Consider the following 14,291-nt stretch of genomic DNA (forward strand, 5'->3'; position numbering starts at 1 on the left):
TACCAAACCCACAGTATGTGCTGTAGCAATAGTGATGCTTACCTTAGCATATCTTCAGGCTGAAATGGTGACAAAAACATTTTTAAAAAAGAAAGTAAAACCCGCAAAACCTTGAGTTTGACATGTGCGGTGTTTATTTGAACAATTCTGTTACCAAATATCTATTAAATATACATCTCTCATTCAAGTTCAAAGCATCAGAGGAGACAGCTACACCCCCAGCATTTACAAGCACGTCTGGACGCCCCGTGTCCCGTCCCGTTCCGTTAAGGCCCCCCAGGCATTTGGCTTTCTCTTGGACTGGCCGGACAGAAACGAAAACACGTCGGAAGCGAGACAGAGGGAGAAAGCAAGCGAGAGCGTCTCCGCAGCGATAGCGTGACTGTAAAGCTCAGGATATGAGAAACGCTGGCCGGTCAGTCCAGCTCATGAAGAAGATTAGATTTAGACGGGGTTAGAAACCATAGAAGCCATCCTGCCTTAAGTGTTACCGCCAGGAGACAAGAATCATAAATTACAGTCCGAAGTTTTTTTTTTTGCGTGTTTGTTTGTTTTTTACATTGTTCATATAAAGGTTATTTAAAATAAAAATAAAAATACACTTCTATGACTCCTACGCGACAGTTTTGAAGGTCTGCAGTATCAAGTTGGTTTGGTGGATGAGCCGGTTGGCACTGGCAAACACGTTTATTGCCCTGGAACAAAAGGTGGAGAGGGAAGGAATACAAATTAGATCTGAACACATATTAATGTTAGAAATTAAATTACAAACATTATGCAGCGAAATCCCAAGGTTCTTCAGGCAAAAAAAGCTGGTTTAGGTTCATTTCATTCAGCTGAAAATTGGCAAGAAGTGCTGTGTGTGTGTGTGTGTGTGTGTGTGTGTGTGTGTGTGTGAGAAATGTCAGAGTTTGAGTACAAGTTCATAAGTTCTCTGCTCTAAAATGATTCGAATTTTTAAAACATGACTGTTCAAAAGTTTGTGTTTGTTTTGTTTCTTTTTTAGCTAGGATGCATTTAATTGATCAAAAGTGACTAATGATGATTATTAGAAATGTAACGATATCATCAATATCGTGATATTGCGATAGCAAATCTGTCTCGATATTATCGTGGTCACATGATGATATGAAACGATAGGCCTTACAGACAAAAAGTGTAGTTTTTAAAATATATTTAAACTTCTTGTACTAACATAAAAGGCCTTTAAAGTTTGGCCGTTCTGCTTTGACACAGTATCTGTCAAATAAACAAAAGCGCAATATGGCTCAAACTCTTCAGTCTGCTTTCGCTGCGCGTTTCAAAGTTTGTGATCCGTCAGCCTCAAAACGGCTGAGTTCACAGTGAATGAATGCTGTGAACTAGTTTATTGCATGTGCTTTGAGTTTAGCACATGTTTGGGAATGGGAACAGCCACCAGTTATGCTTTATTTTTTTGGCTGATGATTACAGTATTTCACTAGATTTGAAGTGAGACGCATTTTTGTAAGCCTGTTTTCACCGAAGCTGAAGTTTTCCGTTAAAATAAAAGCTTAAAAGTGCAGTATGATTTGCTGACAGTTGGTGGTTTAAATGGGTAATGTTACTGCAGTCCAAATTCAAAATATTTCTTTCAAGTGTAGAAATTAGGAAAATAGTATTGTAATTTCCCTACTGTAGTGTAAATCAAAAATACTTATGAAATATTCATTTTCATTTATTTTGCAGTGCAATTGTTTTACAATATATGGTTATTACTGTCATTGTTATTATTATCATATTTTAGTTTCTCTGGCTTCCTAAAAACTTGAATTCAGGCAAGTCAATTCTGACTTAAGTTTTCTTAGTTAGGAATATGGGTTGAAGCAATTATTTTGAACTCTCTAAGTGCATTAGATGTAAGAAATTAACTTTAAACGTACACATTTAATTAAAACTTTTACTAATTCTTCATTTGTCTTTTTTTAATATCAATTTCGCATCGTAGACTTCATATTGCAATATTATCCTATCATATGATTTTGTTATTGTTACATCCTTACTATGTACTAAAGAATTCTGAAAACAAATGCAGTTTCCACAAAAACAAAGCAGTGCAGCTGTTTTAGAAACTGATAATAATAAATGTATCTCGAGCAGCAAATCATAATCTTAGCATGATTTCTGAAGGATCATGTGACATTGAGGACTGGATTAAAGATGGTGAAAATTCAGCTTGCATTTATTCAGCTTTGTTTTTTAAATTACAATCTAAAAATTCAAAAACATTTTTTTTAAAAATCTTGCAGAGCACAAACGTATCATGCACATCCAGAATTTTTTACTTTTCAAATTTCTCTTTGTTTGTAATGGGGAATAATATTAAATGAGACAATATTATGAATCATGTTCAAGCTGGCGGTCAATAATTAATAAAATATGTGCCCTTGGACCACAAAACCAGTCTTAAGTAGCACAGGTATATTTGTAGCAATAGCCAAAAATACACTGTATGGGTCAAAATTATCGTTTTTTTCATTTACGTTAAAATCATTAGGATATTAATTAATGATCATGTTCCATGAAGATATTTTGTACTTTTACTACTGTAAATATATAAAAACGTAATTTTTGATTAGTAATATGCACTGCTAAGAACTTAATTTGGACAAATAATTTAGAATATTTTGCACCCTCAGATTCCAGATTTTTAAATAGCTGTATCTCGACCAAATATTACCCTATCCTAACAAACCATACACCAATGGAAAGCTTATTTATACAGATGTATCTTAATAAAAAAATAAAAAATAAAAACTGACACTTGTCACTGGTTTTGTGGTCGAGGTTCACATTTCATAAAATCCTCACTATTCCTCACTATAAAATATAGCCATTACTATAACATTAAAATGATCAAACGTTATTATGTTGATTAGTTAATAATAAATCATTAAAACTGCAACAGTGCTTCTGAAGCCTCACCTATGAATCTTTTTTTAATTTCCGAATCAAATTGCATTTACTATGTTTTGGTTGTTTTAAAGAACTTTCTAACTTTATACCAAGAACTTTCCATTACAGATTTATATGGAGAACAAAAAAAGGTAAAATATAACGAGGTAATTCATAAAACTTCCATACTTTCCGTCTTTGAAGTATGTTTTCAGAGTGTCGCTGAAGCTTTTCGAGTGTTTCACAAACTCTTTCTTCTGATGCTCAAGTGCCTGGAAAACACAAAGCCATTTTTAATCACGTTTCGTACAGTATACTGACTGCATCCTTCTTATAATAACAATATGTGTTTGTGTGTGGTCACTTACCCTTCTGTTCTGGTACTGGTATTTCTTAAAGACGTTGTTCACCGTGTCCAGTAGTTCTTTTATGGCACTGGCTATATCTCTGTGAACACCAATTAAACAAACATTCAGAAATACTGGATGAATGCCTCAATCATAGGCTTTTTATCAGCCATGTTTATGACCTTGAGCAGGAAAAAGTAATGGTGATGAATACACAAGATTCTGCGTTTACATACAACTGACAAAATTCGTACATTTTAAAACCGAAAAATGAAAACCGCAAGGCTTCATTACCTACTTTTTGTTTGCTTTAGGGGGGTGAAAAAAGAACCAGACGTTTCTTCAAATATTAATTAAATACTTCAAAAAGAAACTCTGTCAGGGCAAGCGTACACGTAAAAACTGACGCAAGCCATGACGCAAAGGAGAAAAAATAAAGGTTATTTGTATGCGTTTCTGGGCATAAAATCATCCTCACTTGATTGTCTGCAGGAAACGGACTCGGTCGTTGATTTCGTCAGGGATTTTGCTGAGGATCTGTTTCAAAGCGCGAGCTCTTTCATTCAGGTCCTGGAACTCCCGCTCGGGCCTGTCAATCATGTACTCTGCACACACAAAAAAACACGCCCACAGGAAGCACTCAGTCGCCGTAGCAACAACAGATGACTTGCCTCTAATAACCTGTCATTAAAATGTGATGCGCTTGAAGACATAATGGAACTTAACTACTTTTAAATGGCCAGTCGTGATTGACAACCATCTGAGAAACTTGTTCTATTGAACAAAAGTGCAGAAACTTCTAGATTTCATACTCCTGTAAAGTACGGTAACACAGTCACGGTGTATACAAGGATAGATTACAGCAGGAAGAGCAAAACGAGGATTTTACAATGGGCTAAGATTCAATTTGGAAGTACATTTATTATTCTTTACATCTCAAATCAACACAAACGAGCATTACCCTGAAACCCGGTGCGTGTCTGTGCATTCATTAGCAGTATAAATCTCGAGCACGTCAAAAACACTTGCAAAAAGCACGAAATTCAATTATGAGGGAAAATACATTAGTGTCATTACTAGGTTTTAATTCATGAGGAAACAGCTCCCCCTAGAGGCGCGAAGCTGCAAGGTTAACAACACTTTGCATTGCAAACCTTCAAAAATGCGGAAAATCATACACACCCTCAACATCGTCGGCAGCCATGCGTAATAAAGACTCGGTGAAGTTGATTTCCACGTTCTTCTTCTCCAGAATCTTCATGATAATATCCTGAGTCAGTCCTGGGTTCTCCTTCTCTGCCTGACATCAACAAACCAAGACCACAAGTCAGTCCAACATAGCCACAAAAAAACTGAATTTCTGATTTTCAGAAAAATTAATTTGTTTAATAAATAAAGATTTGACATGTGCTGAACTATAAAAATGAAAAAAATCTGTTACAATAAAGTTTCATATTTTGAACAACATATCAAAGTATTCTTATTTTCAAACTCAAGACATTTTGTTTGATTAAATCCTGATTTATAATCAACATTTTATGCATTTTACTACTATCAGGAAAAGATAAACATGTCAAAATGCTTTCATGACTAATAAATTCCTCATCTAACAATGATTTATATGATTGTTACACCACAATATTACAAAGCCAAATGGAAATGGATCACACTGTTTTAACTGTATTATTAATCAAATAAATCATATGAAACAATCTAGTAATTAAAACATTTAAAAAAAAATAAAAAGCTTGGACAAAAAAATAATATAAACAGTGTAAACCTTGATACCCTGAAATACACTGAAGTACATACGTTTTGTAGTTGAATTTTATGCTTTTATCATTTTTTGCAAAATGCTTTTATGATTAATAAATCTGCTGTTTAACACTATGACTGATATGACTGTTACACAATTTTACAACGCCAAATGGAAATGGATCACACTGTTTTAACTGTATTATTAATCAACTAAATGCAGACTTGGTGAGCGTAAGAGACTTATTTTTAAGAGAAAAAATCTTGTGTAACAATCTAGTGATTCAAACATAAAAAAAAAATGAAAAGTGCATTTCTTAAAGCTTGGACACAAAATAACAAACAGCATAAACCTGTTAGCAGCTAAATACACTGAAGTACATTCATTTTTAGTTGCATTTCATTTTATTCATAATATTGATTTGTAATCAATATTTTATGCGTTGTACTACTATCAGGAAAAGATAAACATGTCAAAATGCTTTCATGATTAATAAATCTGTCATCTAACAGTATGATTTATATGACTGTTACACAACAATATTACGAAGCCATGAGCGGAAACTAGGCTGCTGAGACAGCAAAAGCAGTCAGTGGCAGAAAAATATGATTTTTCTTGCTGAAATCTCATGGTAAGTGAGATGAAAAAATAAAAAAAACAGAGGACTCTGAATCAAAACTAAAGCTTTTCCTTTGTAGCATCTTATTTCTCCCCTGTGATCCACTTATAACGACACTCAGGGTTTTCATGATTAACTAAAAACAGCTACTCTTGACTAACTTTCTTTAGTCTTCATAATTAAAACGGCTGTTTTGTTACAGATTAAAATGTAATCTTTATATGCAAACAACCTCTATTATGCTCGGATGTATAGGCAAAGTTTCTAGTAAATTGGCAGTCGTATGTGAACGCTTTAACAATATGTTCACTCTTCTTCCAAGAGACCAAGGAAAACAAACTAATGCCTAAATAGCTATTAAACTTCTGGCTTACATTATTTTCTGGCTTTGGTGACATCAGCAGAATGGGAAAGTCGATTTAGAGGTGGAACAGGTTATTACATTATGATAAAAGATTATGAATACATATTCATTCTTTGGAAAAACATGCACTGATGAATCCAGGAACAAGTAAATGGTATCTATTTTGATTTTATACATTTTGACTTTCTAACACATAAAAGAACTGAATCATGTTATATTTACTCACCTTTATGAAAGCTGCTCTTAGAGTCTGTGCTGCAGACAGATTTACTCTCTCCAGCTGTAACACACACAAAAGCCATTTTAATTTACTGCAAGATAAAGCAGGCTGTTTGGTTTTAGTGTTACACACATTATACACAGTCATTATCACCACATTAAAATGGAAATATAGTTGGCTGTAGGTGTAGATTTTGCCTCTAATTAAATAAAAATATGAATTTATGCACAGCAGCACATGTAGGCTGTGTTAACTGTACTCATATGCAAGTATGAAGACTATAATGTTACAAAAGATATCTATTTTAAAATAAAATGTTTCTTGAGTAGCAAATCAGCATATTGGAATGATTTCTGAAGGATCATTTGACACTAAAGACTGGAGTAATGATGCTGAAAATTCAGCTTTGCGTCACAGGAATAAATTGCATTTTACAATATATTGCGATGGAAAACAGCTATAGCAAATTGTAATAATATTTTTTAATTTTACTGCATTTTTAAATCAAACAAATGCAGCCTTGGGGAGCATATGAGAAACCTTAAAAAAAATCTTACCAACCTCAAAGTTGTGTATGAAAAATATTTTAGAAATAATAGGTGTATTATTTAGAATTTGGATACAAAATAATACACACACTCACACAGTATAAACCGAAAACATAAAAGTGATGCTACAAAATGTTACTAAAGTTACAAAGCTGCTAAATACAGTGTCACAAAAGTGAGTACACCCCTCACATTTCAGCAACCATTTTAGTATTTCTTTTCAAGGGACAATACTATAGAAATGAAACTTGGGTATATTTTAGAGTAGTCAGTGTGCAGCTTGGATAGTAGTATAGATTTACTGTCCCCTGAAAATTACTCAACATACAGCCGTTATTGTCAAAATAGCTGGCAACAAAAGTGAGTACACCCTAAGTGAACTTGTCCAAAAGTGTCAATATATTGTGTTATCTTTTGTGATATTGTGTTAATCATCCTGGGCATGGAATTGATCAGAGCTGCACAGGTTGTTGCTGGGATCCTCTTCCACTCCTCACAGAGCTGCTGGACGTTAGACCTATGGTACTTCTCCACCTGATGCTTGAGGATGCCCCACAGGTGCTTAATAGGGTTCAGGTCTGGAGACATACTTGGCCACCCCATCACCTTCACCTTCAGCTTCAGCTTCCTCAGCAAGGCAGTTGTCATCTTGGTGGTGTGTTTGGGATCATTATTATGTTGAAAGACTGCCATTCGGCCTAGTTTCTGGAGGGAAGGCATCATGTTCTGCTTCAGAATGGACAGTACATAATGGAATCCATGTTTCCCTCAATGAACTACATCTCCCCAGTACCAGCAGCACTCATGCAGCCCCAGACCATGATGCTACCACCACCATGCTTGACTGTAGGCAAGACACAATTTTCTTGGTACTCCTCACCAGGGCATCGCCACACATGCTGGACACCATCTGAGCCAAACAAGTTTATCTTATAGTCTCATCAGACCACAGGACATGGTTCCAGTAATTCAGGCTCTTGGACAAGTTGTCTTCAGCAAACTGTTTGCGGGCTTTCTTGTGAGGCAGCTTCAGATGAGGCTTCCTTCTGGGACGACGCCTATGCAAACCGACTTGCTGCAGTGTGCGGCGTATGGTCTGAGCACTGACAAGTTGACCTTCTTCTTCTGCAACCTTTAAAGCAATGCTGGCAGCACTCATGCATGTCTTTTGAAGCCAGGTTCTCAACCTGATGCACAGAACGAGTGTTCAACTTTGTTGCTCGACCCTTGCAAGGCCTGTTATGAATGAAACCCATCTTGGAAAACCTCTGTATGACTCCGACTGCTGTAGTGTAAGTCTGTTTCAGGGTGTTACTGAACCTTTAATAGCCTTGGCCACCTTTGGGGAAAGCAACAATTCTAATTCTCAAATCCTCAGAGAGTTCTTTGCTATGAGATGCCATGTTGTACTTAAATCACCTAATTTTAACTGCTCTAATACAAGATACATCTTATTGTCCCTTGAGAAGACATACTAAAATGGTTGCTGAAATGTTAGGGGTGTATTCACTTTTGTGACATACTGTGCATTTAAATATGTGACCCTGGACCACAAAACCAGTCATAAGGTAAAATTTTACAAAACTGAGATGTATACATCATATGAAAGCTCAATAAATAAGCTTTCTATTGATGTATGGTTTGTTATGATAGGACACTATTTGACCGAGACACATCTATTTGAAAATGTGGAATCTGAGGGTGCAAAAATATCAAAATACTGAGAAAATCACCTTTAAAGTCGTCCAAATTAGGTTTTTAACAATGCATATTACTAATCAAAAATCACATTTTGATATATTATTTACAGTAGGAATTTTACAAACAATCTTCATGGAACATGATCTTTACTTAATTTCCTAATGATTTTTGGCATAAAAGAAAAATCAAACATTTTGACCCATGTAATGTATTTTTTGTCTATTGCTACAAACATACCCCAGCGACTTAAGACTGGTTTTGTGGTACAGGGTCACATATATCAATTCTGTCAACTAATTTTGACAACTATTAATGTTTAAACAGCGTGTATCAACAAACTATAAAAACAGCTACATTTAATATTTAACTTTACATGTAATTTAGCTACAAAAATGTTTTTTTAACCTCAATAAATTTAAAGATCTGTCCTAATCAAACTATTACACTGCAAAAAATGCTTTTCTTACTTAGAATTTTTTGACTTGTTTCCAGCCAAAATATCTAAAAATTCTTAAATCAAGAAGGATTTTCTAGACAAGTATAAATTATTTTCTTGTTTTCAGTAAAAACAAGTCAAAATGAAGTGAGTTTTTGCTTAGAACAAGCAAAATAATCTGCCAATGGGGTAAGAAAAATTATCTTGTTTTCTGTTTGAAATAAGATTTTTTTTCTTACCCCATTGGCAGATTATTTTGCTTGTTCTAAGCAAAAACTCACTTCCTTTTGACTTGTTTTTACTGAAAACAAGAAAATAATTTTTACTTGTCTAGAAAATCCTTCTTGATTTAAGAATTTTTAGATATTTTGGCTGGAAACAAGACAAAAAATCTAAGTAAGAAAAGCATTTTTTGCAGTGTAGCTGAAATAAATTTGACACTTTAGAAGAGATTATTTTCTAACTTGGCTTGTGTCAACAACAATGCTAAAAAATATTATATACGTATATATTTTTTTATCTTTACAAGGCCAAGTTAGCAAAATTCCTTTTTTATAGTTTTTCATTTACCAATGCTGATGCAATCTTATTATCATGAAGCTAAATTCAAGTGAATTAGACTTAATTCTCATTTAACTAGTTTTTAGGGACAGTTCAAAAATGACAATTGACAATTCTGTCATTAATTACTCACCCTCATGAATGCCATATGAAGCCACAAGAATACTGTTGTTTGTAAAGAAAACCAAATAACATCATCTTTCAACAATTTGTACTCTTCTGGGTCAGTCTGCCGGCATTCACAAGAGTATCTTCTATGTATTTCTGTGGCTTGACTGTGGTAGTTCCCTTGCTGTCTATGCAAGATAAGAAAGCTCTCAGATTTCATCAAAAACATCTTAATTTGTGTTTCGAAGAAGATTCAAGGTCTTACAGGTTTGGAACGAAATGAGGGTGAGCAACTAATGACAGAATTTTAATGTTCGGGAGAACTATTCCTTAAAATTAGTTCTAAAAATGAAAGAGAGACACTCATATGTGACCCTGGACCACAAAACTAGTCTCAAGTTGAGTTTATTTGCAGCAATAGCCAACAATACATTGTATGAGTCAAAATAATTGATTTTTCTTTTATGCCAAAAATAAATGTTCCATGAAGACATTTAGTACATTTCCTACCATAAATATATCAAAATTTAATTACTGTTTAGTAATATGCACTGCTAAAAATCTAATTTGGACAACTTTATAGGTGATTTTCTAAATATTAAAATTTTTGGCGTCAGATTCCAGATTTTCAAATAGTTATATCTCAGCCAAATATTGTCCTATCCTAACAACCATACATCAATAGAAAGATAATTTGTTCTTATATATACTCAAAGATATACTCATACATTCAAATTTTCAAAGATGCCAGCTAAATAACAACTTCAGCATCATAATTGTCTGATACAATAATGTGAGGGCAACCAGAACTAGTGTTCTCCGTCTTCAACAAGAGCAGTGCGTCTGTGTGTAGTCCTTCCTGAGCATGTGGGTGTGCATCATTTGCATCTGAACTTCAGTCTGTGTCAACGCAACCATAACTGAACACCGTACCTCATTGAAGACAGGGTACATCACGGCGTAGAGCGTCATGGATACCATCGAGGTCGCGTCCGCTTCATTCTTCATCTCTTCCATTGTCATCCTCGTCAGGGCGCGGGAAGGGATGGGGGGAGCGTCATTCACTCCTGGGGGGCACGCGATGAGGGGGGCCCAGACGATCGCTGAAAGGAAAACCAATGAGGAAGAGATTAGAAAAGGGTAGCGGGATTTCATTTCACAGGTAAGGAAATGACATTTTCAACCTGTGTTCAAAAGGTAGACGTGATAGCCATGGGAAAGTGCCAAGTTTTCGGTGAGATTCAGGCGATTCAGGTCCCTCAAGAATAAAGGAATGAGACACGTGGCCAGTGCAAGAAAAATAGAGGCTGTTTCCTGGATGGTGCACCCGTGACTTATGGTTAGATTTTGAATTAGCCTTATCAAGTTGTATGGCCCAAAGACAATAATGACTAAGGAAAATCTTAAGTAGACAACTATAAAGGCCCATTCACACAAAGGACGCTAACAAATAAGTGTCCACACCAATGTATGATAATGTTCTGTTTATTATTAAAATATGAGCTGCAGTTTTGTACATGGATTGTGATTTGCTGTCAATGAAAGAAAAAACGTTCTGAAAAAGACTTAATATGTCATCATTAGTCTTATATCATTACCGTTAAAATCTTGACAAAAAGATCTGGGTCTCAAAAGATCATATTTGGTGGTTACTCTGTGATAGATGTGATACTGTGACAAGAATTTATACATTTGTAACAGTATAATGAATACAAAAAAAATTAAAAAATGTGTATTTTTGTGACAAGAAGAATCTATTTTTGGTATTTAACATGTAAAATGTCACAGGAACCTATTTTTTGCAATATCAACTTCAAATTTGAAACTAACTTTCTTTATAGTGGTTTTAGATGCATTACATTTGTGACAGGAAATAGATACAAAAATATAAATTTTTGGTACAACACTAAAAATGTCAGAGGAACTTTAATTTTTGTAATATCAACTTCAAATTTGGAACACATTTTTATATTTATTTTAGATTCCAAAAATATTATGAAAAATATATTTTTGTGACAGGAAAATTTAAAAAAAAAAAAAAAAAACATTTTGGTGTAACACTTAAAATGTCACATTTTTTTTGTAATATCAACTTCAAATTAGGAACAAATTTTTATAGGGATTTTCAAAATATTGTTAAAGAATTATACATTTGTGACAAAAAAATATTTTAAAAAAATATACATTTTTGGAACAACACTTAAAACATCACATAAAACTCATTATGGTACAACTTGTTTTGTAATTTTGTAATATCACCTTCAAATTCGGAACATATACATACATATATATATATATAGTAAATAAAATTGTTTTGGATGCAATTTTATATAAATATAAAAATGTGAAAATTGCATCCAAAACAATTTTTACTTTTTGGTATAACACTGAAAAAAAAAAAGTCACAGTAACCTCATTTTTTGGAACATAAATTTCAAATTTTACATTATCTTTAAAATATTGGTTCTGTTGATAAGGGTCTGTTTATTATATATAATATATAACATAACATATTATATAATATTATTACATATAATATATATAGTTATATAATTCCACCAATATTGTTCCTTATTTTCATTATCGTTATAACTGATGTATGGCTTTCCCTCTTGACATAGGATTAGAATGATTTTTAATCTTTACAGCTACGGTTATCTTTATAGCTCTGGTGTGAACAGGCCTCAAGTCACCTTATTTCTTCTCAACGTCTACAGCAACATGCCAAAGTGTTTATTCCTTCACCCAACACGTGTGAAACAATAGCACTTGTTGTTATCTGCAGAAGGTCACGGTTCCTCTCAAGCTACAAGGAACATTACAAACCATTGAAAGTGAGGCACGCTTATCTCAATGCCGTCGATTCAGACTAATGGACAGGAGGCCGTGAGTCATTCTACATTTTTACCTGATCGGATGGCCTTTGGCCCCCGCGGTGGGAGGCGGCCTTATCTGGGTGACATTAACAGGGATCGCTGTGACGTTGTCCCATAGAGCAAGCCCATGGTTGGAAATACCAGCACTCCTCTTATAAAACATGGTTGCCAGGTTACATATGCATTATAATGACTCACCTTTTTCCTCTGGACAAAGGCCAGCCAACACCTGATTCCTGTAGTGTCTCTAGTCAGAGACTGACCTTGGCACTCCAATGGGTAACGCCCTAACACAGGTGAATCCTGATTCAACCATACTACATTTTTACCTTATAATGCATGAAAGAAGAACTAAGCTAGAGAAAATGAATCAACATATTTATCGCCAAGTGAGGGAAACGTGTGCCAATTATTAAGCCATTAAGAAATCATACAGCTATGCATGACACTTGCATGTGTCATATGTTTATTGTATTTCTATTACTTTTTGTGCATCGAATTAGTGTAACTATAAATATCACCATTAGGTAAGCCACCTTGTTTGAAAAACACACTAAAATGTATAACTTCAACGAAAAAGCGATGGGTTTTTCACTCTGCAAATCAAGCTTAGTACATAACATAGTTATTACGAATCAACGCAATTAAGCAAATATTTCTCCTATTCAATTTTTTATCAAAGACATCAACTAAAATCTTACGATTTTCACTCAAGATTCCAATTTGAAGATAAAAAAAGGTTTATATATTAGAAATGGCATGAAAAGTTACTATATTCTGTATTTATCCAAACTACATTTTACAGCATTCTGCCTCACAACATAAACGTGTCATTATACTTCAACTGCCTCTTACACAAGACAGTTTTGAGGGTTATAAAAACGAAAAAAATTCAAATCAATTTCATTGACAAGAGATCTAATGGACCACAAAACACCTCAGTGACAGCATAGCTACACTGTTTAAATACATTTATCAAACCCGACGTCGTAAACAACTGCCAGGCTGATTCAAGCTGTCAAGATGTTTCAGGTTTACACCCAAATGTGACGTCATCATATGTATCAAAACTGCAATTGTGTGAAACAAGAGCCTGATTTTAATGTCTGATCTAAAATAGATCTGATATCAGCGATTCAACATTTGTAATATAATACAACAGCCATCTGATCTGACTCTGATAACTAACTGGGATCAGATCCAACAGCTATTTCATAGTCATTTGTGTCATTTCCAAACCTGATCGACTAAATATACATTTGCCTCAGTCTTCATCAGGCCTGTTTTTGCTAGCTCTAAAACTGATTTACTCTCCATAACAACTTGAGGCCTAGAAAATACTGACCTGGCAAGGGATAACCTAACATTAGACAAAACGAAAATCAATCAGATATAAACATTTCTTAGTTTCTGGTCGATTGTGAAGACCTGATTAGCTGGATTGCTAAAGTCTCTGTTAGCTAGGTGACTGCTAGTCCCAACGTAAATTACATTTTCACAGAAATCCCAGCGAAATGCCCACTGTTAATTACAGGTTAAAGTTAAAAAGTGTCTTTTCAGCCTTTCCTACCTGTGCGGCTCTCGTATAGGTGTTTATTTGACTGCTGATTAGCTCGGTAACTCTTTTGAATATTTTCCTTTCTGTGTGGAATCGCTCGCCAAAGACGGAAGCTTTCTGCATGACCAATCTAAAGAATGAGAGGCGGGGCTACGCGGCTGTGAAAGCCAATCAGCGAAGCGCAAAGAGGGCGGGATGACACTTTGTAGTTTTTTAGAAGTTCTTAAACGCTGCGAGGTGACGCGCGAAGGGTTGGCAAAGAACTACAACTCCCGTAAAACTCA

At 34.6% G+C, this 14,291-nt stretch overlaps 1 protein-coding gene across 1 annotated transcript; it reads right to left on the bottom strand.

Moving 5' to 3' along the window:
• Positions 1–111: 111 nt before the first annotated feature.
• pdcd10a (programmed cell death 10a) lies at positions 112–14,122 on the bottom strand. The gene is made up of 8 exons (XM_073850030.1): positions 14,020–14,122; positions 10,507–10,676; positions 6,226–6,279; positions 4,443–4,560; positions 3,739–3,865; positions 3,282–3,360; positions 3,103–3,185; positions 112–695 (listed from the first exon to the last, which is right to left on the bottom strand). The coding sequence occupies exons 2-8, from the start codon at positions 10,594–10,596 to the stop codon at positions 614–616; spliced, it is 633 nt and encodes a 210-aa protein (XP_073706131.1). The 5' UTR covers positions 10,597–10,676; positions 14,020–14,122; the 3' UTR covers positions 112–613.
• Between the last annotated feature and the right edge of the window lie 169 nt (positions 14,123–14,291).

Source organism: Garra rufa, chromosome 11 (genome assembly GCF_049309525.1).
Source record: "Garra rufa chromosome 11, GarRuf1.0, whole genome shotgun sequence".
Classification (NCBI taxonomy): domain Eukaryota; kingdom Metazoa; phylum Chordata; class Actinopteri; order Cypriniformes; family Cyprinidae; genus Garra; species Garra rufa.

Coding starts and splice junctions, on each gene's coding strand:
- pdcd10a (XM_073850030.1), bottom strand. CDS start 10,596: ATGACAATGGAAGAGATGAAGAATGAAGCGGACGCGACCTCGATGGTA. Junction 6,280..10,506: donor TGTACCCTGTCTTCAATGAG/GTACGGTGTTCA, acceptor TGTGTGTTACAG/CTGGAGAGAGTAAATCTGTC. Junction 3,186..3,281: donor ACCAGTACCAGAACAGAAGG/GTAAGTGACCAC, acceptor TGTGTTTTCCAG/GCACTTGAGCATCAGAAGAA.